The sequence below is a fragment of the Physeter macrocephalus genome, chromosome 11 (genome assembly GCF_002837175.3).
Source record: "Physeter macrocephalus isolate SW-GA chromosome 11, ASM283717v5, whole genome shotgun sequence".
NCBI classification, from domain to species: Eukaryota; Metazoa; Chordata; class Mammalia; order Artiodactyla; family Physeteridae; genus Physeter; species Physeter macrocephalus.
In genome coordinates, this window is record NC_041224.1 from 157,400,933 (window position 1) to 157,425,606 (window position 24,674).

Genomic DNA, 24,674 nt, shown 5'->3' on the forward strand with positions numbered 1-24,674 from the left:
AGTCCGCAATCTCTGAAGAAATGTCATGCTCACCAATGCTAAACTGTTCAGGATTATGGGAGGGAGAAATCTGATTTACTACTAACTCAGAACATAAGTGTGAAAAGAGCACTTAATCACAAAGCACCTCTATCGTGTGGACACCTTGCTCTTGATTTCCTTCTCCCTCTTAAAAATCATAATGCACTCACTGGCCTGCAATGTATTTTCTAACTCCCACCATTAGGTTTCCCTTTTACAATTTGTACCACAACAATTTTGTCTTATTAGCCATTTACACTGCTGGGAAAACAACTTCTTCCATGGCTTACAATAAGCTGATTTTTATCACTTCCTGTCTCACCCAATTATTTCTTCAAAAATGAAAACAAATTTTTTGAATCTGTATATTATGTTGCCTTACACCTTAAAACGTCAGGGGAGGTCAAGTCTCTTTTATGTATTTCCCCCCAACTCTTGTGGTCTTAATATCTCAACCTGACCCGGAGAAATGCTTTATTTTCTGTTTCACACCAAACAGTAACAGGCCTACCTCTCCTATCTACTGACTGGGGGAGAAGGCTGCCAGATATTTATGGTAATGCCAAATTACAACAGTCACATTTCCTGCCGTGGGGAACGGACTATTTGTGAAAAAAAAAAATGATTTCCTTAATTTCTTTAAGAGATTTATAAGTACGAAAGTCAACTGCAGACATCTCAACACTCTCTTCCACCAACACTGACCTTGCATGTTTTTAACCAGCTCATCGTTAAAAACACATTTCAGCAGAATAGCTGTCAGTCCAGAGAACGTGAAGCTTGATAATAATTACTGCCTTGAATTCAGAACTTTTTAAAATATTTCAGAACTGCCTGGACTGGATTGGTGATTCTGCCTTGGTGAAATAAGTACAGACTCATCACAAGTCACCACCAGGCTAAACCATCCCCTTGTGGGATAGCACTCTTGCTCAAGGGGTCAGCAGGACCACCTAACTCAACCTGGAGCCCGAGATGGGGTCTCACCTCGGGCCAAGACCATAACGCTTTTTAGGCTCTGGACCGGGTTCACTGCCAGACTTGTGGTCCAAGGCCTTACTTGTAGACGGGGGTAGGTACGTGGTAGGAAAAAACTGTGTGTGTTTCCGCCTGGTACCACCTCCTAACTTGCTTTGCCTCCTGAGGATCCTAAATGTGGTTTTCCCTGGAGAGCTTCAGAGCTCTAGGAGGAAGCAACCACCCGAAGGCCATAGGAGGGAGGCTCGGGGGGATCCTCCTGGGGTCCAAGGGGGCACTCCCTGCCTCTCCTGGGGAGCAGCCCCCACTTCTGGCGGGATCGGGTAGAGGAAGTAGAGCCCAACCTCCGGGGGGAGGAGAGGAAGACCTCAGGCGCGGAGAGACGGGAGAGCCCCAGCGCCGCCCTTGAGCCTTCCGGCCCGGGGCAGGCCCAGTCAGCGCCCGGACACTGCCGCCAGCACACCTGAGCCGCGCCCGGCCCCGCGGACAGTCACCGCGACCCCGCCCGACCCCGCCGCCCCTCCGCAAGGGCGCCAGCCCACGGGGTCCCGGCCCACCGCTCCCAGCCCGGCCCGGCCGCCTGGTCCCACAGTACCTGGCCGGCAGCGGCTGCGGCAGTAGCGGCGCTGCTCCTCACGTACCCGTTGCGCACCTCCCCGTTCGCCACGCAGTCGTTCGCCCGCAGCGGGCGACGGCAGCAGCAGCCTCCGGGCTCCGTCCGCATCGTCTCGGCAGCACTAGGCGCAAGCTAGGATCCGTAAGCGGCGGCCGAAACGGCAGCGCCTCCAAGTCCCGCTCCGCACCCCTCCAACCTCCCCGAAACCGGAAATGGCTGCACGCCGCCGCCAATTCCCTACCCGGCCGTCACTTTGGGGCGGGACCCACTCCCCCAGCGAAGCAGCGGCTCGCCGTAGGCTGGGCCCGGGAGCTGGAGACCAGGCGGGGCGCGCAGGAGTGTCGTGAGCCTGAGGACCGCTGACCAATCTGGAGGAGGAGGAGGCGGACCCCAGGCTCCTACCTGGCCAATCACGGGATGGAATAAAGAGGCTCGCGGGTGGGACCAGGTCTCTAGAGCGGGTTCCCTCTTCTGGACAGGTGGCACCCTCTCTGCCCTTGCCTCCCGGGAAGTTCTCGGGTTTGAATCCCAGCCCTTAATTTAATTAGCTAATTCTTCTGTCGGTTTTTATAGTACGCCTTTTTCGACATTCCCTCACCATTCTTCAATATGCATCATACGTTAACACATTTTAAGTAATGATTCGGGTGTCTCTTTGCCCTTCACATCTGTCCCTAACAGGGTTTTCTGTACAACTTCCTTTTAAGAACACTTCCTTGAAAGTCAAGAAACCTGGTCTTGTTCCAGCTCTGCCAGTAACCAGAAGCTAAACCTTGAGTGTTTAACCACTTTGGGAGCCAAATTCTTTAAAATGGAGTTAATACTTCCTGCTTCATAGACTCATTGCAAGAATTACATTAACAAGCCATTTTGCACCTATCACAATACCTGGCTCCTATTAGAAGCATAATGTATACATATTATTTTTCATCTCTTTGGCTCTATAGTCCCATAGTTATTAGAAAGAGAGGAAATGGATCTACATTGTAGCAAGAAACTTTTGGTTACCCATAAAAAATTTACTGTCATGTTTAAGAGTATGGACTCTGGAATCAGTCTGGGTTTGAATACTGGCTGTGCCACTTACTACCTGAGCGACCTCTATATGTCTTCAGCTGTTCAGGGGGGATAATAATAAAGGTCCTGAGGATTTAATGAGTTATTACATGTAGTGTATTTTGTACAGGACCTGGCAATTAGTATACATTACTAAGTGTTGGTTATTATTAATTGCTGAATGCGTTCATGCGCCTGCATTCTTCCCCCACCCCCTAGGAGCTTTAGAAAGGGCGTTGACGGGATATCCATTTTTCATGATTTAGAAGCTGAATAATCTAACAGCAGGTAGGCAGCACAGATATACTCTTGGAGTCAACAAACACTATGATCCCAAAGAGTGCAGTTTTGCAATAGATATATGACGTTAAAAAAGAAGCATATGGTTTGCCTCTCACATTCTATGAGAGAAAAGATGTACATATATAAAGTAAACAATAAGGGAGATCAGCTCGGTGCTTTGTGACCACCTAGAGGGGTGGGATAGGGAGGGTGGGAGGGAGACCCAGGAGGGAGGAGATACAGGGAGATACGTATATGTATAGCTGATTCGCTTTGTTATAAAGCAGAAACTAACACACCATTGTAAAGCAATTATACTCCAATAAAAATGTTAAAATAAATAAATAAAGTAAACAACAATAAAAGGCTGACCAAAGGCTGGAGTGATTAGGCAACAGGAGTTCTGATGAGGAAGGCTGGTTGACAGTGACAAGTCTAGACTTTCTATACAGGAAGTTTTCAGGGCAGGAATCTGGTTGGAAGCAGGGCTAACGGATTTAACTGGGGCTTAGACAGTGGGCTGAATGAAGCTAGAGAAGGCCTGGGAGGAAGATGTGGAATGAGCTTGATCTTGAAGGAGGAGCAGTATTTGGAGAGCTGGAAATGAGAAGGAAGGGGCGGGTGATCCTGGGAGAGGGAACCTTTGGAAGCTTAGGTATAGAGGCTGGAAACAGCAATGCCTTACTGGAGAGTAAGAGTTAAGGAGCCTGGCTAGATTAAGGAATCCTGCTAGGTAATCCCTCCCTCCAGAGGGTAGGACACCAGGGCCTTGTCTTGTTCTGCCACTTACTCACCATGTGTGGTCTTGTACAAGTCATGCAGCATCAACCTTGGCTTCCTCACCCATCTTACGAAGTTAATATCTGTACTACTTACCTCACAAAGTTTTTGTGAACATGAATGATACAATACATAAATGATCTGATGATCTTTCACACCATTGCTAAATCACAAAAGGGATGCCTCAGAAGGCAGTAGCAAACACCCCAGACTCCATGCACACAGGAAAACAACTCCTTCCAGAGGCATAAGCTGCCTTATCATCATTTTACTGAGTTCATGTGCAAAGTTCTGTGCAAGGCACCAGGCTTACAATTCTTCTCTTCCTCCAAGATTGCTCAAACCTCTTCAGCTGCGAAACCTTTCTTGAACTCCAACCTCTCGGCAAAATCAGTCACTTTCTTCTCTGTGAATTTTATACACACCTGTGTAGGCATATGTCACATTGCTCTGGGATTCTTTATTTTGAGAGGGAGGTTACACAATGATTAGAAGCAAGAGCTCTGTAGTCAGACAGGATTGGAGCCCCATCTCCAGCACTTAGAAGCTCTGTGACTTTGGCAAAGCTGCCTAACCTCTCGGTGACTCAGTTCCTTCGTCTGTAAATTGGGACATAGCTCATAGCATTATGAGAATTAAATAAGAAAAGCATTTAGTGCCAGGGCCTGTCACATAATATTCAATAAGTGCTGGTGATGATTAGTTCATTAGAATAAATGAACAATTTGTTAAATGAATGAATGATTGAAGACATTAATACCCCAACTAGACAGAGAGCAGGCTCCATGAATTCAGGGGATCGTCTGATTCCTCTTGGTGTTCTCAGCACCTACCATAGTGCCTGAAACATAGTAAGTGCCCAATAAATGTTTGATCAGTGAATAAATGGATGAATGAATGAAAATCCGGCCCTGCCTCCAAGGAACCTTCTATCACATGGAGACTGTGAATTGAATTAAGGTTGTTTTGATTGCAGATAAGCCAATATTAGAAAACTTAATCAAGAAAGTTATATTTTATACACCACCAAATGTAAAATAGCTAGCTAGTGGGAAGCAGCAGCATAGTGCAGGGAGATCAGCTCAGTGCTTTGTGACCACCTAGAGGGGTGGGATAGGGAGGGTGGGAGGGAGACGCAAGAGGGAGGGGACATGGGGATATATGTATATGTATCGCTGATTCACTTTGTTTTAAAGCAGAAACTAACACACCATTGTAAAGCAATTATATTCCAATAAAGATGTTAAAAAAAAGAGAGATATATATATTTATTGGCACTCTCCTCACGATAGGTAAGTGTTGGGACCCAGAAAAGAATCCCAAATCTCAGCAACAGAAAATTATAGACCTTCCCCCTAGAACCAACTCACTTCTGAGGCTTAGCTGTCAGCCACCTACAACTTTCACATTCCCTAGGTAAAGCTTATAAACTCCCAGGAAACAGAAATCTGATTGGCCCAGTTTAAGGTGAGATATCTAATGCTTGACCAATCAATGATGGTCAAAGCCCAAGGTCAAGCTGCTGGAGGTGAGGAATCAGTTACAGAGAAGGAGGATTCACTGTGGAGAAGGAAGGAACAACCCTATCATTGTCCACTACAAGGAATGGAATGGAAAGGACAAATAACAATTGCTTGGAATCAGTATTAAAGGAGGAGGCTTCCAGTATAGTATTTTTTTTTAAGGGCCATGCAGGACTGCAGCCTAGGAAGAGAAATAAAGTGAGAGAAACTATACAGCTGGAGGAGCAGCTGGCCTGCACTGTCAAATAGGGGTCTTGGTTGCATGCAGCACGAGTTAATGCTGCCTGACTTGCACAGATGGGAATTCATTGGAAGGTTATTAGCAGCTCAGAGACCTGGCTGAAGGCTGGGGGACCAGGCTTAGAAAAACTCAGGAGTAAGGGGAGATCCAGAGGGCTAGGCAGCAAGAACCTTAGCAAGGGTTTGTGGCAGAAACTGGTGAGTGCACCACCACCAAAATAAATGAGCTCTAACCAGCCCTTCCATCCTTGAGTCACTTGCCCAAGAGTCAGTCATGGGAGAGAGTATCTGATTGGCTGACTTTAGGTCACATTGGTCCATGGGGGTGGATGGCAAACAAAGAAAAGGGTGTGATACCTTCATCTTTCATGGTGGAAGGTGCCTAACAGGATCCACCTCTCCAAAAGAGGACACAAAATGAGCAGAGGACTTTCCCAAAAGGAAACTGAGGACCTCATAGAAAAAGGGAACAAACACTGGGCAGGCGAAAATGACCAATGTCCAATAGTAGTTAAAATGACAATAGAATCATAAGGTAGAAAGGGCCCTCCAGAAGAAATCTGCTTTGGTACAAAACCCAGCGCTGGACAACTCAGAGCTGAGTCGATCTGATCCTGACTCTGAGGGCATCACTTGGTCTTCCCTTTCCAAACCTTTCATGCTTCATTCAATCAGTTATCTCTTTTGGACTTCCCTGCTGGAGCAGTGGTTAAGAATCTGCCTGCCAACGCAGAGGACACAGGTTTGAGCCCTGGTCCAGAAACATCCCACATGCCGCGGAGCAACTAAGCCCATGCGCCACAACTACTGAGCCTGCGCTCTAGAGCCCGCAAGCCACAACTACTGAGCCCGCAAGCCACAACTACTGAGGCCCATGTGCCTGGAGCCCGTGCTCCACAACAAGAGAAGCCACCGCAATGAGAAGCCCAGGCACCGCAACAAAGAGTAGCCCCCGCTCACCACAACTAGAGAAAGCCCGCCCGCAGCAATGAAGACCCAACGCAGCCAAAAATTAATTAATTAACTAATTAATTTTAAAAAATCAGTTATCACTTTGGCCAATCACTCAACAAATATTTTTTTCTGGGCATCATTCTAGGTATTGCAAATACAATGATAAGCAGATAGAAACATGGTCTCTGCTCTTGTGGAGCTTACAATCTTTTTTTTTTTTTTTAAGATTTATTTATTATTTATTTATTTTTGGCTGCGTCAGGTCTTAGTTGCAGCACGTGGGATCTTTCGTTATGTCATGCGGGCTCTTCGTTGTGGTGTGCGGGGTTCTCTCTAGTTGTGGTGTGTGTGTTTTCTCTTCTCTAGTTGTGGTGTGCAGGCTCCAGGGCACATGGGCTCTGTAGTTTGTGGCATGCGGGCTCTCTTGTTGAGGCACGCAAGCTCAGTAGTTGTGTCACGCAGGCTTACTTGCCCTGCAGCCGGTGGGAATCTTAGTTCCCTGACCAGGGATCAAACCCGCGTCCCCTGTATTGCAAGATGGATTCTTTACCACTGGACCACCAGGGAAGTCCCCGAATTTACAGTCTTGATTTACAAGAAATGGGTCTGCTAGTTCCCTTTTTATTACTCTTAAACTAATACAATGAATTTAGAGTTACTTCTTCTCTCCTAGAGTTTCTGGCCCTATTTTTGCTGGAATGTCTTGAATAATCTTGAATAACGTTTTTGGATCATTTTCAGTGACAATGTTTGCATTCACAAAACTTAGTAGGCCCTGAGACAAGAGTTTAGAATTGCATTGTTGTGAGGCCTGAGCTGTTTAAAGGAATGATTGCAAAAGCAAAGCTTTAAGAGGAATGATGTTTCCTGATTGGTTTGGGGTGCTTGCTGAGCATCCAGTAGAATGATTTTAATCTGTATCTAACAAGGCATCTGCAATCAGAGCTCAGAGATGAGACAGATGAACACTCCAAGAATAGGCAGCTGGAGCCTGTCTCTCAGTGGTAGAGCTCTGCCTGGTGTTTCCTTTGCCCTACTCAACCACCACACTCGCACTACCACCCTGGACTTCCTGTGGGCACTCACTCCACTGATTACTGTAATCATCTGAGGCTCTGCTTCAGGAAGTGGACTTTTGCGTCTAGCTCCAGGAAGGAGAAGGGGGTGGTGTTGCAGATAACGATTATGATGATGGTGGTGGTATTAGTCAAGACTCTGCTTTGCAAGTTTTGAAACTGAGTTCAAACTGGGTTAAGCATAGAGGAGGTTCGGCTCACATAACCAAAAAGACTAGAGGTGGATCTGACTGGATCCAGGTGATCAGGAATCAGAAACAGATTCCTTGGTTTAGCGTCCCTCTGGGTTGGCTTCATTCCCAGATAGATTCACCAAGTGATGTTAAAGATGGCTCACGGCTGGCAAGCTTGCCTTCCACCAGCTTTAAAATCTCAGCTGAGAGAGAATGCCTCTTTTCTGGGGTCCCAGTGAGAGTCCTAGCTAAGCTCCCATTGGCCCAGCTCAGGTCACATGTCTCAGGTGGATGCTGAATTGATTGGCCAGGCCTGAATCTCGTGCCCACCCACTCCTCCAATTCCGAGCCACAGGCTCTGAGAACGGGAGATCAGTCGTTTCCCAAATGGAAGAGATGGGTGCTGTTACCTGGAAGAGATGGGTGCTGTTACCAGAAAAAGGGGTGTTGGGCAGGCATAAACAACAGATGTCCACTATACTGCTCATGTTGAATATGATGATAACAAGAAGCAGGGGAAAGGAATGCCTAGGAGATTCTCAACACTTTTAGAAGATGTTTTAAGAAATTCTGGTTCTTGGGTTTCCCTGGTGGCGCAGTGGTTGAGAATCCGCCTGCCGATGCAGGGTTCGTGCCTGGGTCCGGGAAGATCCCACATGCCGTGGAGCGGCTGGGCCCGTGAGCCATGGCCGCTGAGCCTGCGCGTCCGGAGCCTGTGCTCCGCAACGGGAGAGGCCTCAAAAGTGAGAGGCCCGCGTACCGCAAAAAAAAAAAAAAAAAAAAAAGAAATACTGGTTCTAGACGCTCCCTCTTCCCAAATCTAACCTCTGAAATTTACCCCCAATTTACGTTTAGTTAAACTGATTAAAGTGATTAATATCTTATCATCTTCATCAAACTGTCATCTCAAAGCAATTAATAAACATCCTCTGTGTATGTAGTTGTAGAAGAAAAATAGAAATATCATCTCTACAGACAGAATTTACTCCTTAAGAGAGCATTAACTGTGACAAAGGACTCAGAGACAACCATACCAGCTCTGAATGTTATGCATTGTCAATTTTAAATGACGTAAATTAAATTGTACTGTATGTAAAGTATACCTCAATAAAAAAATAGTTAAAAGAAAAATGACATAAATAAGAAGGGTCATTCGTCCTGAGGCAAGGTGGCATTTGTATTCTATGGAGTGATGACATTTACATAGTTAAGCAGAATTTGTTTACGGCGAGGCAGCCATTTCTTTTCCACTTCATTATAGAACTCTTCAAAGATTTTGCTGTCTTCCCCATCACTCTCTTTATATTCACTTGACAATGCTACATAATTCTTGTACAAAATAACTTCCTTTAAAATGGCCTTTTGGGGTTCTTCCCGCATCCTCAATATTTCCTAACTTTTTTGCACTTTTTTTCCTATCTTTTACTAACCCCAAAACCAATTCTGGTACCTGCTGTCTGGGAGAGCCATTTCAACTTGTATCTAGAAGAGGGCTATTCTGTTGTTTATGCTCTCGGGGTATCTCCAAAGTCACACAACAAGTTCTCTCAGTAGATGTCCTGAAAAGCACAGGAATTAGAACAAGTTCTGGGGATGCAACAGAGGTGCTCAAGCACTTGACAGGGAAAAGGAACTTTCTTGTACCTACTTTAAGACACTGATACTCTAACATTTCAAAATATAGTCTATTTCTGTTTTATATCAATAACACATTTTAAGACATAAATGACAACTATAGAGTCACCTTCTATTTCAATCCAAACCTGCCTTTCCCCATGCTGACCATTCCATGCTAATCTGCCAATCTATATCTCACATTTCAACTGGTTGCTTCTCCATCATCTATTTTATTCTTCCTTCACTGGTCAATAGTCATATATTTAGAGTTAACTATTGCCCGGAGCCTTGCCACAGTGATTGGTTCAGGGACAGATACAGGAACTTAGTTGATTCAGTCATGGTAAGACTGGAGATTTGGGTTCAATGCTTGGAGGGAGGAAATCTACCTGTTCTTCCAGAAGGTGTGCTGTGTGAATGTGAAGCCTACAGCTGCTGAAGCCATTTGGCTACCACAAGGAAAGCCCAAGTAAGAGTGACACAACATAGGAAGTGAGCAAAGTCAAAATGGATCAAAGAACTAAAGGTAAGAGCTAAAAACTATAAAATCCTTAGAAGAAAATAATGGTATAAATCTTCATGACTGTGGATTTAGCAATGGTTTTACATATGATACCAAAAGCATAAGCAACCAAAGAAAAAATAGCAAGATTGGATTTCATCAAAATTAAGAATTTTTAGTATTCAAAGGACACCATTAAGAAAGTGGAAAAACCACCTACAGAATGGGAACAAATAGGGACTTCCCTGGTGGCAAGTGGTTAAGAATCTGCCTGCCAATGCAGGGGACACGGGTTCAAGCCCTGGTCCGGGAAGATCCCACATGTTATGGAGCAACTGAGCCCATGCACCACAACTACTGAGCCTGCGCTCTAGGGCCCGCAAGCCACAACTACTGAGCCTGCGAGCCACAACTACTGAGGCCTGTGTGCCTAGAGTCCATGCTCCACAACAAGAGAAGCCATCGCAATGAGAAGCCTGCGCACTGCAAAGAAGAGTAGCTCCTGCTCACCGCAACTAGAGAAAGCCTGTGTGCAGCAACGAAGACCCAACGCAGCCAAAAATAAATAAATAAATAAATAAATAAATTTATTTTTAAAAAAAAAGAATGGGAACAAACATTTGCAAATCATTCATCTGATAAGAGACTTGTATCCAGAGCATATAGAGAACTCTTATAGTTTAATAATAAAAAGACAAATAACTTGATTTTTAAATGGGCAAAGGATTTGAATAAACATTTCTCCAGAGAGGACATGCAAATGTCTAATAAGCAAATGAAAACATGCTCAACAATATTAGTCATTTGGGAAATGTAAATCAAAACCACAACTTCATAACCACTAGGATAGCTAAAACTAAAAGCCAGACAATAGCAAATGTTCATGAGGATGTGGAGGAACTGGAACCCTCATACATTGTTGGTGGGAATGTAAAATGGTTCAGCAGCTTTGTAAAACAGTTTGGCAGGTCCTCAAAATGTTAAACATAGGGTTGGCATATGATCCTGCAATTCCACTCCTAGATACCTACACAGGAAAAATGAAAACATATGTCAACACAGAAACTTGTATACAAATCTTCATAGCAGCATCATTCATAATATCTAAAATGTAGAAACAACTCAAATGTACATCAGCTGTTGAACAGATAAACAAAGGGTCATATATCCATACAATGGAATATTATTTAGCAATAAAAAAGGAGTGAAGTACTGATACATGCTACAACATACATGAAACTTGAAAACGTTAAGCTAAGTGAAAGAAGCCAGAGCAAAAAAACTATATATTGGTCCAGAACAGGCAAACCAGAGACAGAAAATAAATCAGTGATTGTCTTGGGCTGGGGTGCGGTGGGGTATATGTGGGGTAGAATAAGGAGAGGGCAAAGGGATTGGGAATGACTGCTAATGGGTACAGGTTTTGGGGGTGGGCCATGAAAATAGTCTAAAATTACATTATGGTGATGGCGGTGCAACTCTATAAATATACTAAAAACCACTCACTGCATTGTATACTATAGGTGTTGAAGTTTAATATATATAAATTACATCATGATAAAGCTGTGAAAAACAAAACCTAAGACACTTTACTAAACAAAACAAAACAAAAAAACAACCAACTCTCACAAGGATACGGTCATCTTCATTGATAGGAAAGGGTCTGTGTTTTATAAACTCTGTAATTTCAGCAGCACCTACCTCAGTACCGGGCCCATGGAGTACTTGATAATAATTGAGTAAAAGGAAGGAAGGGAGGGAGGGAGGGAGGGAGGGAGGGAGGGGAGAAGGGGGGAGGGAGGATATGACTGTGATATTCCTTCAAAAACTATTCACTTTCTATAGTGTGCCGAGAGCTAACATACATTATCACTGGCCCCACCTTGCATATGAAGAAACTGAGTCTCCTAGAACAGGGGTCCCCAACTCCTCGGCCTGTTAGGAACCCAGACGCACAGCAGGAGGTTAGCGGAGGGCGAGCGAGCGAAGCTTCATCTGCCGCTCCCCATTGCTCCCCATCGCACACATTGCCGCCTGAACCACCACCCCACTCCCCTTGCCCCACCCCCATCCATGGAAAAATTGTCTTCCATGAGACCGGTCCCTGGTGCCAAAAAGGTTGGGGACCGCTGTCCTAGAGGCTCAGTAACAGACTCAAATCCATATACTAGTAGTGAACAGCAGAGGGAAAGTGAGAACCCAACGCTGTATACACCGAAGCCAATAGCCTGTATATTAATTTCTATAATTCTGGTGGTGAGGCTTAAGGACAGATTTCAAAATATAGGGGTGAATCTCAGCTATCTTGATATGAGTAAGAGAACTGTAGATGCATCAGGGTATTGATTGGGGGCGCTGGGAAGGGAAAGAAAGGGAAAGTGTCACTGGGGTTCAAAGGGGCCCAGTAAATAATACCCTTAACTTCACTAAAGTTCTGAACCAACTGAGAAGTAAGACAAAAGGGTCAGCAGATGCAGAATTAAAGTGGTGGGTTAAATTCCTGGGCTTGGGGCCTATGTGAATTGCACAGGGCCCTGTACTTGGTTCAATGTCCTGCCGTCACCATCTTGAAATTTTCAGTGACTCATTTTGTACTGGGTCCCCCAAATTACGTAGCTTACAAAAATGTCACCTGACAAAATGTCACCTTTATTACTGTTATAAGGGATCTGTGGCTTGTGTGTGAGTGACAACTTCTCACCTCCAATCTAGACCTTGGGCAGTCCACCTAAGGGAAAGTTCGGGTCTACAACACATATGCATGTTTCTGTCTCCCAATGGTCCTGGTGGAGAGAGACAGAAAGAAACCAGATCCTCCTAGCCAGGACTGTCAATAGAGCATCCCCACCCAGGGGAGAACATATCCCACACCAACCAGGTACCTCCTTCCACCTCCCTGGAGAAGGAGGGGCAGGAGGTAAGTCAGAGAAATGGGGAAAGAGGCATTCTCTTTTTACAGGAGTCTTAGTCAAGATTCTTTTAGTTACAAGTAACAGATAGACTTAAATTAGCCTAAATGGAACAGGAAGTGTGAGGAAGGTGTGGCAGACACTGTTTGTTTTATATGCAACACCAACCCCCCCTCCCCCTCTTACCTTCTTCCTTGTTGATTTTATTCAGGTACAGGAAGGAAATTCCTTGATTTCACAGCAGATGTCCTGCCAACCCCACGAATCATAATTGGTCTAAGCTAATCATGGAAATCGAATTCCCCTTTGCCACTCACTTTTCCAGGCTCCCTTCCAGGTAGAGTAGATATTCAACACTGTTCTAGCCAATATAAGAGGAAGTCTTCTGCGGAGCCTCTGAGAAAGAGGTATTTCTCTTTACCAACAAAATTTGAGCCCCTTCCTCTCTTCTTTCTTACTTGATGCAATGATGTGAAAACATGATGTCTAGAGCCATGGCAGCGATATTGAGACCATGAGGCAACAACAAGCACAAGAATGGAAATTCATCATGCTGAGTAGCAGAGCCAAAAGGTGGAAAGAACCTGGGTCCTTAATGACATAGCTGAACTGAACACACCCCAACTATGCCTGCCTCCAGACTTTTTAAGCGAAAAAAATGTTCAAGCAACTGTCATTTAGGTCAGAGGTCCCCAACCTTTTTGGCATCAGGGACTGGTTTCGTGGAAGACAATTCTTCCACAGACAGCAGCGGGTGGGGGGGTGGTTCAGGCAGTCATGTGAGCGATGGGGAGCGATTGGGGAGCGGCAGATGAAGCTTCGCTAGCTCACCCGCCGCTCACCTCCTGCTGTGCAGCCCAGTTGGGGACCCCTGATTTAGGTTATCTCTTACTTGCAGTAAAATACATCCTATCTCACACAGGCTTATATATCACATTCATTGCAAATCTCAAGGAACCCAAGAGCAGCTGCTCTCAAAGGTCAGGAAGCAGGAACAAGAAAGCTGTCACATCCTTAGGGAGTTACTCTTCTAGCCTCATCTCTGCTTCTGAGAATTTGTGTCCTTCTTTCTTCTCTACAAACCAGTTTTCACTGATTCAACATTCACATGGCAAAGCCTTCCCTGTCTGCATTTCCTGCACCTAAGAGACCAGCTCAGGTTGCCATTGGAGTCTGCAGCTCAATTCCAAAGTCTGGAAGAGAGAATAGGCTTGACCCAGGTGTGAGTCCCGTACCTCCCTAGCCCAGTTAATACCATGGAGGCAAGGTCATGTGCTCAAACTCAAACATGGCTGCCAAGGGCTCACCCAGAAGTGCGGTGTGTGTGAAGTTCTCAAAGAAGGGAGAGACAGGGGCTAAAAGATACCCCTAAGTGTCTACCATATTGGGTGAGGAAGAAAGGAAGGGAGATAAAAATCATGTTAAGTACTTTAGGGAGTGGGTGAGAGGGGGCCAATCAGCCTGAGAGAAACAGATTCCAACAGCAGGTGAAAAGCTGAGAGGTAAAAGCTATCCCTGGGCATTGCGGAAAATTCCTCAGAAAAGAAGTCAAAATTTGATCTTGTAAGGACTTTTCTTGAATGAGGAGTGAAGAAAAGAGGTGGGTAAAGAAATAAGAAGGAAAGAAAGGACTGGCCCTAGAGAAGAAGAAGAGTTGTCACCGAGAAAATAGAGGGTAGGATTAGGCGTCCCTCTAACCTCTCAGCCCAGGCCCACCCCAGAGGAGTGAAAGCCAGGACTTGAGGCTATTTCAGGCCGAAGTCCCCCAGAGAACGTGCGTTTGTGTGCATTCCCTAGCAATAGTTGGCAGCAACGTTTCTCTCTAGAAAAGGTCACTGAAACAGATTGGGGTCAGCCTTAATACTGTTTCCCTACAGAGATCAGAACACTTGCGTGGAGGCCAGAACTCCGCCCTGCGGGTTGCCAGGTTTTCACGTGGCCCGAACTGATAAGTGCAGTAATGGGGCGGCGGCTGTGAGCGGGGCAGTGAGCAGTTCCGAGAAGCGCGAGGGAGGGGGGCTGGGGGCGTGCGGGGCAGGAGGGTGTGACTTCCAAGCTCTTTCCTATCCTGTGCGCTGGGAACGGCAGGGGCGGAAAGGATGCGCTGGCGCAGGCGCTAGCCCGGCAAACTGAAGCCTGTGTTTGGCGAAAGCACCGGAAGGAAGTCGGGGAGGTAAGATAGCAGAGGTTCGGAGTGACAGTTGGACAATTCTGGGAACACAGAAGCTGGGGTAGATTTCCATCCAACTGTCCCTCCCTCCCTCTGTCCCTCCCTCTTTCCCTGCATTCATACGTGGTCCGTCCGCACAGCACTAGCCATCCCCCCACCCCACCCCCGCCCCTTCTTTCATCACTCCGCTCCTTCGGGAGAAATCAAGTCTGTTTTGTTCACTTCAGAACCTCCAGCGTGTGCGCTGCACATAGGAGATGCTCCACAAATGTTTCTTTAATGAGTGAATGGAACTTTGTGCGTAGAACAAATATATAAACAAGACATAAACAAACATACTGATCGTCTGTTAAGGGAGTACTCAGGGAGGAAAGTAAACTTTTACGCCATTTCGTCTCTTTGAAATGTTCGATTTGTTTTGTGCTGGTAAAGAATGAGGAGGCAGGGAAAAGATTTGGAACCCCTGGATCAATTAGTAATTTCCCAAATTAATTCGTTCGCGGGGAACTTTTGTTGAAATGACATTTTTACCTGGAAACCTAAACAATTAAAAAAAGATTGAAAATAGGAACAGCAAAACCAACATCTGCTCTCCTGCCCCATCCTCACCGAAGAGCGGGTTTTAATAAACACTCATTTATTACTACTCCGGGGTTACTGGGAAAGAACTGAAGCCCAGATGGGTGTGAACTAAAATTATTGTGGTATGGGACTTCCCTGGCGGTCCAGTGGTTAAGACTCCGGGCTTCCTCTGCAGGGGAATGCAGGTTCGATCCCTGATCGGGGAACTAAGATCCTGCATGCTGGGCAGCAGGGCCAAAAAGAAAACAAACAAACAAAAATTATTGTGGTAATCATTTCACAATGTATGTATGTCAAATCATTATGCTGTACACCTTAAACTTATACAGTATTGTATGTCAATTATATCTCAATAAAACTGAAGAATAATTAAATAATTAATTTAAAAAAACCCTGAAGCCCAGAGAGGCTAAGTGACTTACCCAGTGTCACACAGCAAAGAAGGAAAGAAAGAGGGCAACAACTTAAAAAACACAGGAACTTGAGTAAAAGCCATCAGAAAACTATGGCCTGTAGGCCATATTCTGCCTGCTATCTGTTTTTGTACAGGCTGAGAGCTAAGAATATTTTTTATATTTTAGGTAGTTAAAAATCAAAAGAAGAATAATATTTTGTGACAGGTAAAAATTATATGAAAGTCAAATATCAGTGTCTATAAATACAGTTTGATTAGTACACAGCCATGCCCATTCACTTACTGCTCCTTTCACACTAAAAAGGTGGAACTGAGTAGTTAGCATGTAAACTGTAAGTGGCCTGCAAACAAACCTTGAAATATTTACTATCTGGCCCTTTACAGAAAACATTTGCTGACTCCAGGTCGGGAATTCTCAGGAGTTCCTTAGGTTTTCGATGGCTTTGGAAGGCCTCAGATGCTGGGGACTGCCTGGGGTATGTGAAGGGTGAGGGGTGAGGGGAGAGAGGACTGCAGATATTGGGGTGCTTTTTTTTTTTGGCTGCGTTGGGTCTTGGTTGCTGCGCGCCGGCTTTCTCTAGTTGCGGCGGGCGGGGGCTACGCTTTGTTGCGGTGCTCAGGCTTCTCACTGAGGTGGCTTCTCGTTGCAGGGCACGGGCTCTAGGTGCGTGGGCTTCAGTAGTTGTGGCGCACGGGCTTAGTTGCTCCGCGGCTTGTGGGATCTTCCCGGACCAGGGCTCGAACCCGTGTCCCCTGCATTGGCAGGCAGATTCTTAACCACTGCGTCACCAGGGAAGTCCGATATTGGGGTCCTTTGGTTAAAGGCCCGGAAACCAAGGGCGAGTTCAGGGCCAGCTGTAGGTAGTACAGAAAAAAAGGCAGGCCTAATGTAAGGTGTTCTGTGGTAATTAGGAAATCAGGGCCAACCTGACTTTCTGAGACTCTCCCATAATGTGTTCCGGACACTGATTATAAACGAGGGGATTATAAACAAGTTTCTAGGATGCTGCGCAAGAGGCTCCCAGCACTGTTAGGAGACTGACTACACATCGCAAATTATGAGAACGCTCTGGTAATTATGGCTGACAATGTCAGCTTCTCACCAGGCCCTGTCCCATTATGTTAGCTAACACTTACTGAACACTTTCTCTGTGTCAGGCACTATGCTAAGTACCTTTCAAGCATATTTCCTTTGTGGGCTAGACTTTAATTTTTTTTTTTTTTTTTTGTGGTACGCGGGCCTCCCACTGCCGCGGCCTCTCCCGCCGCGGAGCACAGGCCCCGGACGCGCAGGCCCAGCGGCCACGGCCCGCGGGCCCAGCCGCTCCGCGGCACGCGGGATCCTCCCAGACCGGGGCGCGAACCCGGCTCCCCCGCGTCGGCAGGCGGACGCGCAACCACTGCGCCACCAGGGAAGCCCCTAGACTTTAATATTTTTATCCCCATTTTGCAGATGAAGAAACTGAAGCTTAGTGAGACTAATGTTACACTTTGGCAATTGAACAAGGAAGTGGATAGGGTCAGGATTCAAACTCAGGTCAGCCTAATTTGATAGTGTCTTTCTTAAGCAGCACACTGTGTTGTCAGTGAAGGGAGCTGGATATATCTTAGTCCATACAATGTCTTTGAGAATGATAGAGTGAATCATTCAGGGTCTGATCAGGAAACGGGAAACCACTGTGAGCGCTTGAAATAGAGGGAGTTTAATGCAGAGAATTGGTGATAGAAAAGCTGAGAAGCCCGAAGGAGACAGTGAGACAGCCCAGAAATTAGCAATGCCAGGCAGCTACCAGAGCTCCTCAGCTGCAAGGGTGTCTTCGTCTGTTCAAGCTGCTATAACAAAATACCACAGACTGGGTGGCTTACACAACAGAACTTTATTTCTAACAATTCTAGAGGCTGGGAAGTCCAAGATCAAGGTGCCAGCGAGGTAGAATTCATTCTGAGGCCTCTTTTCTAGGCGGCTACCCACTCACTGTGTTGTATGTGATGGGGGAGAGAAGGGGTGGGAGGGAGGGAGAGAGAGAGAGCGCTCTCTGGTGTCTCTTCTTAAAAGGATCAGTATTCCATCCAGATGACCTCATTTAACGGTAATCACCTCCATAAAAGACCTATCTCCAGTGCAGGCATGTTGAGGGTTAGGGCTTCAACATATTTGAATCTGGGGCAACACAACCATTCAGTCTGTAAGGAAGGGTAAAAAAGGGAGGTGGTGTTATGGAGACCAGGGATGGGGTCAATTGGTTTAAGTCATAACTGTGGAGGGCCTGCCCAGCAGGAGGTAGAGGCACCAAAAAGATTCAGCAGCTGCTGGGACTTCCCTGGTGGTCCAGTGGTAAAGAGTCTGCCTTGCAGTGCAGGGGACACGCATTCGATCCCTGGTCAGGCAACTAAGATCCCACCTGCCGCAGAGCAGCTAAGCCCGCGTGCTGCAAATACTAAGCTCACGTGCCTCAACTAGAGCCTGCGTGCCACGAGCCACAGAGCCCACACGCTCTGGAACCTGCATGCCACAGCTACAGAGCCCATGCGCCCTGGACCCTGAGCGCCACAACTAGAGAAGAGAAAACCCACACGCCACAACTAGAGAGAAGCCCGCGTGCCACAACGAAAGATCCTGTGTGCCTCAACGAAGATCCCGCATGCCGCAACTAAGACCCGGTGCAGCCAAAAAGAAATTAAATAAATAAATAAATAAATAATAAATCTTAAAAAACAAAGATTCAGCAGCTGCTAAAGATACTGTTCAAGGCAATGAGAAAAGGGGAAAATACTCTGGCCTTTCCCTTTCTCCCACCTCCTAATTTCCTGTCTTCTATTGGCTAGGCCCAGCAGGAAGCCAGCTGACTCAGGAAGTCATGGGAAATGCATTCTACAGGAGCCAGTCCTGCTTTGACACAGAGCAGGGGGAGTAGGTAAATAGATCTGGGGCTTGGACTGGCCCAAAGAGCTTCATAGAAATTCTCCTGCTCTGTGCTTGACAAACATAGCTTAGGTTGTCATTACTCAAGAGCCGTGGTGCATTGCCTACCAAGAACTCATGATGAATTTAAGTATAAATTCAACATACATGTGATGAAAACACTCCTAAAATATGTGGGTGTTTTTTAAAGGTGCCAAAAGACACACACACACACACACACACACACACACATATTTATGTATAAATATATACCGTGATCCCATTTGTGTATGTCTTACAGTAATTAACACTATAGCTGTTGTAGTAAACAACCCCAAAGTCTCCATAGCTTTACAGAATAGCAGTCTAATGTGGGTTAGAGGTTCTTCCAAGTAGCCCCCCTTCCAGTGATGACTTATGATGGGATCCTCCTATCATGTAACTGTGCCCCCTTAGAGTCCTTCATTTCCATGCAAACATAGAGAGCCATACATACAGCAGAAGGGCTGTGCAGAAAAGTGGGCAGGTCCCTTTAGGGGATCCTTCTGGAAGTAGTATATATCACTTCTGCCTGCCTTCCACTGGCCCGAGCTGTCACAGAGTTCCAACTTAATTGCAAAAGAGGCTGAGAAATGTAGTCTTTCTGCAGGCCCAGAAGAAGAAAAGGGCTTGATGAGCCACTGTGTTTTTTAAAAAATAAGCAAACATATGCTTGTGTGTGCATAAAAATGTTTCTGGAAGGATATACATAAGCAGGACCAGCTATATAATTTGGGGGCCCAGTGCAAAATGAAAATGCTAGGTCCTTGTTCAAAAGTGATTAAGAATTTCAGATGGTAACGGCAGAACATTAAACCAAGTGCAGAGTGCTGAGCATGGGGGTCTGGGTGACTGCAGAGGTAGTACACCCATGAAGCTGGCCCTGATAAGAAACTCCTAATGGGATTACTTCTGTAGAGTGGTACTGGGAATTGGGGCAGGGAGGGAGAATTTGCTTATCATTTTATACTCTGGCATTTTTTTCCCAGGTACATGTATTATGGCAATAATTTTAAAATATTTCACTCATAATGGATTTGAGCTGAGACATACACAGCCACCTTAAAGAGGCAAAATGCCTTCCAGGTTAGCAGAACTTGACACAGTAGCTTGATTGAAGCCATTGGCTTATCTCAAGAAAGAATATGTCTGTTGGAAAGGGGTTTGTTCAGCAATGGGTGCTTAAAAAAGGATATGCAAAAAAGCAAACATTGACAGTGCCCCATCTAAGCTTTGTGCTGGGAGGGTGATACATGTGTATCTGATATGTGTATCTATATATCTGTAATTTTATGTATCATATAAAGAGAGCATTTTATGAGTATATAATTATTTTATGAGTTTAAATTTACGGCATTTACGGGACTTCCCTGGTGGCACAGTGGTTAAGAATCCGCCTGCCAATGCAGGGGACACGGGTTCGAGCCCTGGTCCGGGAAGATCCCACGTGCCACGGAGCAACTAAGCCCGTGCACCACAACTACTGAGCCTGCGCTCTAGAGCCCGCATGCCACAACTACTGAAGCCCACGGTGAGACAACTACTGAAGCCCATGCACCTAGAGCCCGTGCACCACAACTACTGAAGCCAGTGCACCTAGAGCCCCTGCTCGGCAACAAGAGAAGCCACCGCAACGAGAAGCCTGCGCACCGCAACAAAGAGTAGCCCCTGATCGCTGCAACTAGAGAAAGCCCGTGTGCAGCAACGAAGACCCAACGCAGCCAAAAATAAGTAAATAAATAAATAAATTTATGGCATTTACTTCTCAGTGAATGAGAAAATGTAAATCATTCTGATACACAGAAAAAAATTGAAATTTTTGCAATCTGTTGTGTTATCAGAGGCATCAGAGTTGTCATTTTTGCTTTGCTTGCCCATGTCTTGGTCAGGATAAGTTAAATTATGCTGCCGTAACAAACGATCCCAGCATCTCAGTGGCATGTAACAAAGGTTTAGTTCTCATTCAGGCTCTATATCCAGCAGGGAGCAGACTCTGCTCCATGTTGCCTTCACCCCAGATCCTGGCTCTCCTCATCGTGGTCCAGAGAAGAGAGAACAACGATGAACTTCTGTTAGCTCTTAGAGCTCTGGCTCTGAAGTGACACGTATCACTTCCACTTGCATTTTATTGTCCCAGACAAATCACATGGTCAAGCCTGATGTCAACAAGGCAAGGACATATAATCTCATCCAAGGGAGAAGCAGTGAATACTCTTAGACAACAGTACAGTCTACCACAGCAAGATACTACAGAAACTGGATTCATTAGAAATGATAAAAGCTCACCTGACAATCTCAAGGATTCTAACTAAATGAATCCCAAGCTTGAAGTAAAAATGAGAAAGTTTATTTCAAAGATGAATCACTAGGCACTAAGCTTATTCTTATCATAAATATAAAAGTCAGATAAGAAGCACCCATCTTAGAGCAAACATTAAACTCTCTATATTATGTTACTATCACCGTGTGATGTGTTAAGTATTCATGTTTTATTGCCCGACTGATTCTTACCCTGTGATAAGAGCAAGTCTCTAGGAGATAAACCTGACCTTTGCTCGGTATTCAATTGAGTGCACAGGGCATGTGCTCCTGTGGTGCACCTACTTGGATAATTTCCCATGAGCATACATGCCCAGGCCTAGTATTTTCAATAAAAACCAGTACAGAACTACAGTCTTCTCCGTCAGTGTCCCATTTACAAGGTGTTCAAGTATATTCATAGACGTGCCAGGAAAACCCATCCCAAGGACTGCTCCAAAGTCTAGCTGCACTAGTTACCACGCTGTGATATCCAAATAAAGAAATAGGACTTGGAAATTCGAATACCTGAAAAGGTCAGGTGATAACTTTAGTGATGAAAAGGATGACAAAGAGCACTTGACCCTCAAACTCATTGTCAGCAGGCTAGGGGGAAGGGAGGAGACTGACAAAGGGAAGAATCTGAGCTTCTAGAAAAAGCAGGTGCTACTCAGCTCCAACCAGTGGTTGCTATGTAGAAAAAAAAAAAACCACCTTTTTTTTTTTTGGCAGTACGCGGGCCTCTCACTGTTGTGGCCTCTCCCGTTGCGGAGCACAGGCTCCGGACGCGCGGGCTCAGCGGCCATGGCTCACGGGCCCAACCGCTCCGCGGCATGTGGGATCTTCCCGAACCGGGGCACGAACCCGCGTCCCCTGCATCGGCAGGCGGACTCTCAACCACTGCGCCACCAGGGAAGCCCACACACCTTTTTTTCCTTAAGCTGCAAATTAAATTTATGTGTGAAACCTGCTGATTTTAAATTTTGTCACGAATTCAAATTTTTGAATAACTGTATGAGCCAATCTAAACACTGTTGTAGGCTAAGCTTCGAGCTATCAATCTGCCATCTGTGAAGTCGGTAAACCGGGATAGAGATCTGGAGGAGGGAGGAGAAATCTGGAGAGAAGTAGAGGAGGACTCCCAAAGGAGGGAAGGTGGAATGGAGGAGAGCAGGAGGAGGAAAGGGATGGGGACAGTTCCTAGAGGGACAGGGGACCTGGAAAAAAAAGACAGACATGTTGAGACAGAATATTTAGAAAGCTTCGTGATGTGTAAACTCTTCACTCTTCTTTTCCTAAAACCTTCAGGAAAATAAGGCTTTCAGCACTGGCGCTTTGGGAGTCAGGTCTGTGCTTTCTTTGTACAGTGGTCCCTCGGTTCCAGGACCCCTGCGGATACCTAAATCCGCGGATGCTCAAGTCCTCTATGTAAGATAGCTAGTACAGCGGGCGCTTCGTATGTGGGATGCAGACCCTGTACAGCGCTGTGTTGAGACTGGCTGCAAAGAGGCCCAGTTACATTTGAGTTGTGTTTGAGTCTCCACATAATGCCCCTTGTTCTGAGTCCAGATCGCAATCCAGTTTCCCAGATGGGAGGAGAGGCCGGGGAGGTGGGAAATTCAGAGCTTGGGTCTCAGAGGCAGGAAGAACTGGGTTTGAATTGTGGGTCCACCACGTATTTGCTCTAAACATTTCTGAACCCCAATGCAAAGTGGGGATAAAAATAGTACCCACTGTATAGTGTTGTAGAGAGACTTATGTATGAAGATAAAATGCACAGCACAATACCTAGCACACAGTATGCACTCAACAGAGTAACTGTAATTGTTATCGTTACTATTTATATATTATTATTTTCCTTTGTAGTCATAAGCCCATAGGGAGAGAACTTGCTGGTCAGCAAACACAGGTAGCCTATCAAACCGTTTACAAGTTTTACTTCTTATTAGAAAATGATTAAACTGCTCTCCTGGTTTTATGCCTCGGTCTCTTGGGGTTTGGTGGTGTGAATTGGCCATTGGGGCATGAGTCCTGCTTCACACAGTCTGGCATTTTTCCTTTTGCTGAGAAATTTACCCTTAGGGCCTCCCACTCTGGAGGGATTATTCCCACAGTCTGTGGGCTTCTCTGGGCAGGAACCAGGTATTAGCTTCACAGTCCGCGCTTGTGGAAGGGATGAAAGCCTGCTGTCTGCTGAAGTGGCTTCGTCTCCCTCTCTCCCTCAACACTGTGCCATGGTCTGCTCAGTTGTAAAGGGAAGAGAGCAAATTACCCAAGTGAACAGTGTTTCATTACTATGGAGGGAAATACCATGTCACTTGGCTCCCTTAGTTTTGGTAATATGAGTAGGTAGGAACTTTGAGCAAATAGTATAAGATGACGTTTCTAAGGCTTTAGTAAAGGCCACTTTATACATAGACCTTTTATGACCAACTGGTATAAGGACCTCAGGAATCTTCTGGAGCCAAAGGTTCCAATATTCCCTATCCCTGTTTTTAGTCCTCCCCCATGGAAGTTTGAGAATTCTGTTCAGGTGAATCTGGTTGGTTTTTGACCTGGATCTTGTAGCAGCATTATTGTTTCAACCCAGGACTGCTGGAATAAAATTACCATGAGATAGGTCTTCATTTACAATTCAGAGTAATATGGAATCACACACACATACACATCTGGAATGCTATAAACCAAACTGAAAACAGTGATTATCTTGTTCAGGAAGGATGGCTGGCAACTTTCACTTTCTACTTTAAATATTTGTATGCTTGCATTTTCCACAAGACTGTATTACTTTCATAATCAGGAAGAAAACAAAAATGATCCTGTATTTCCATTTTGAAGAAAAAAAGGAAGAAATGATAGCAGCCTAGTCACTTGAGTATTTCGGGTGGACAAAGCAGTGTTAATTTAATGCTTGTTGCCTAAATCAGAGGACAGAGAGCAGAGAAGGCAGGCAGTCGGGAGAAAGGAAGGAGGGAGCACGGATGACACACGCTGGTCCCGCTAGGGGAAGGGGGACAGCAGAGACTGTGGGCAGCCCTCCGGGGCACAGAGAGTCCTGTGGGAGCAGCTGGCTGTGTCAGCACAAACCCTGACAGTTCGCCAATTTGGGTTATTAATTTAGAGATGGGGAATCAGGGATCAGTTGTTTTGGCAACCAGCTTAAAGTTACACCCTGTTTCTTATTCTTAATCTTTACACTGCAAACTATGCCCACGGGTCTGCCCTTCCTTATTAAGAATGTGTGACCGGCTCTGAGTCTGGAACAAGATGGGAGATTTAGAATCAAGATTCAGAACCAGGAACTTCCCTGGTGGCGCAGTGGTTAAGAATCCGCCTGCCAGTGCAGGGGACACGGCTTCAAGCCCTGGTCCGGGAAGATCCCACATGCCGAGGAGCAACTAAGCCCGTGCGCCACAACTACTGAGCCTGCGCTCTAGAGCCCGTGAGCCACAACTACTGAGCCCATGTGCCACAACTACTGAAGCCCGTGCACCTAGAGCCCATGCTCCGCAACAAGAGAAGCCACCGCAATGAGACGCCC

General features: G+C 45.7%; 1 protein-coding gene across 3 annotated transcripts in view; it reads right to left on the bottom strand.

Moving 5' to 3' along the window:
• Positions 1-1,845, bottom strand: part of SPTLC2 (serine palmitoyltransferase long chain base subunit 2) — a 122,869-nt gene extending 121,024 nt beyond the window's left edge. For 2 of the 3 annotated variants that reach the window (XR_003682094.2, XM_024134240.3), the window contains exon 1: positions 1,595-1,843. Coding sequence is in view for 2 of the 3 variants with exons in the window: in XM_024134240.3 (XP_023990008.1) it covers positions 1,595-1,723 (129 nt within the window). In the remaining variant the exon portion in view is untranslated. Of the gene's footprint in view, positions 1-1,594 lie in introns of all 3 variants that reach the window. The other variant, XM_024134246.3, reaches the window with a different exon arrangement.
• Between the last annotated feature and the right edge of the window lie 22,829 nt (positions 1,846-24,674).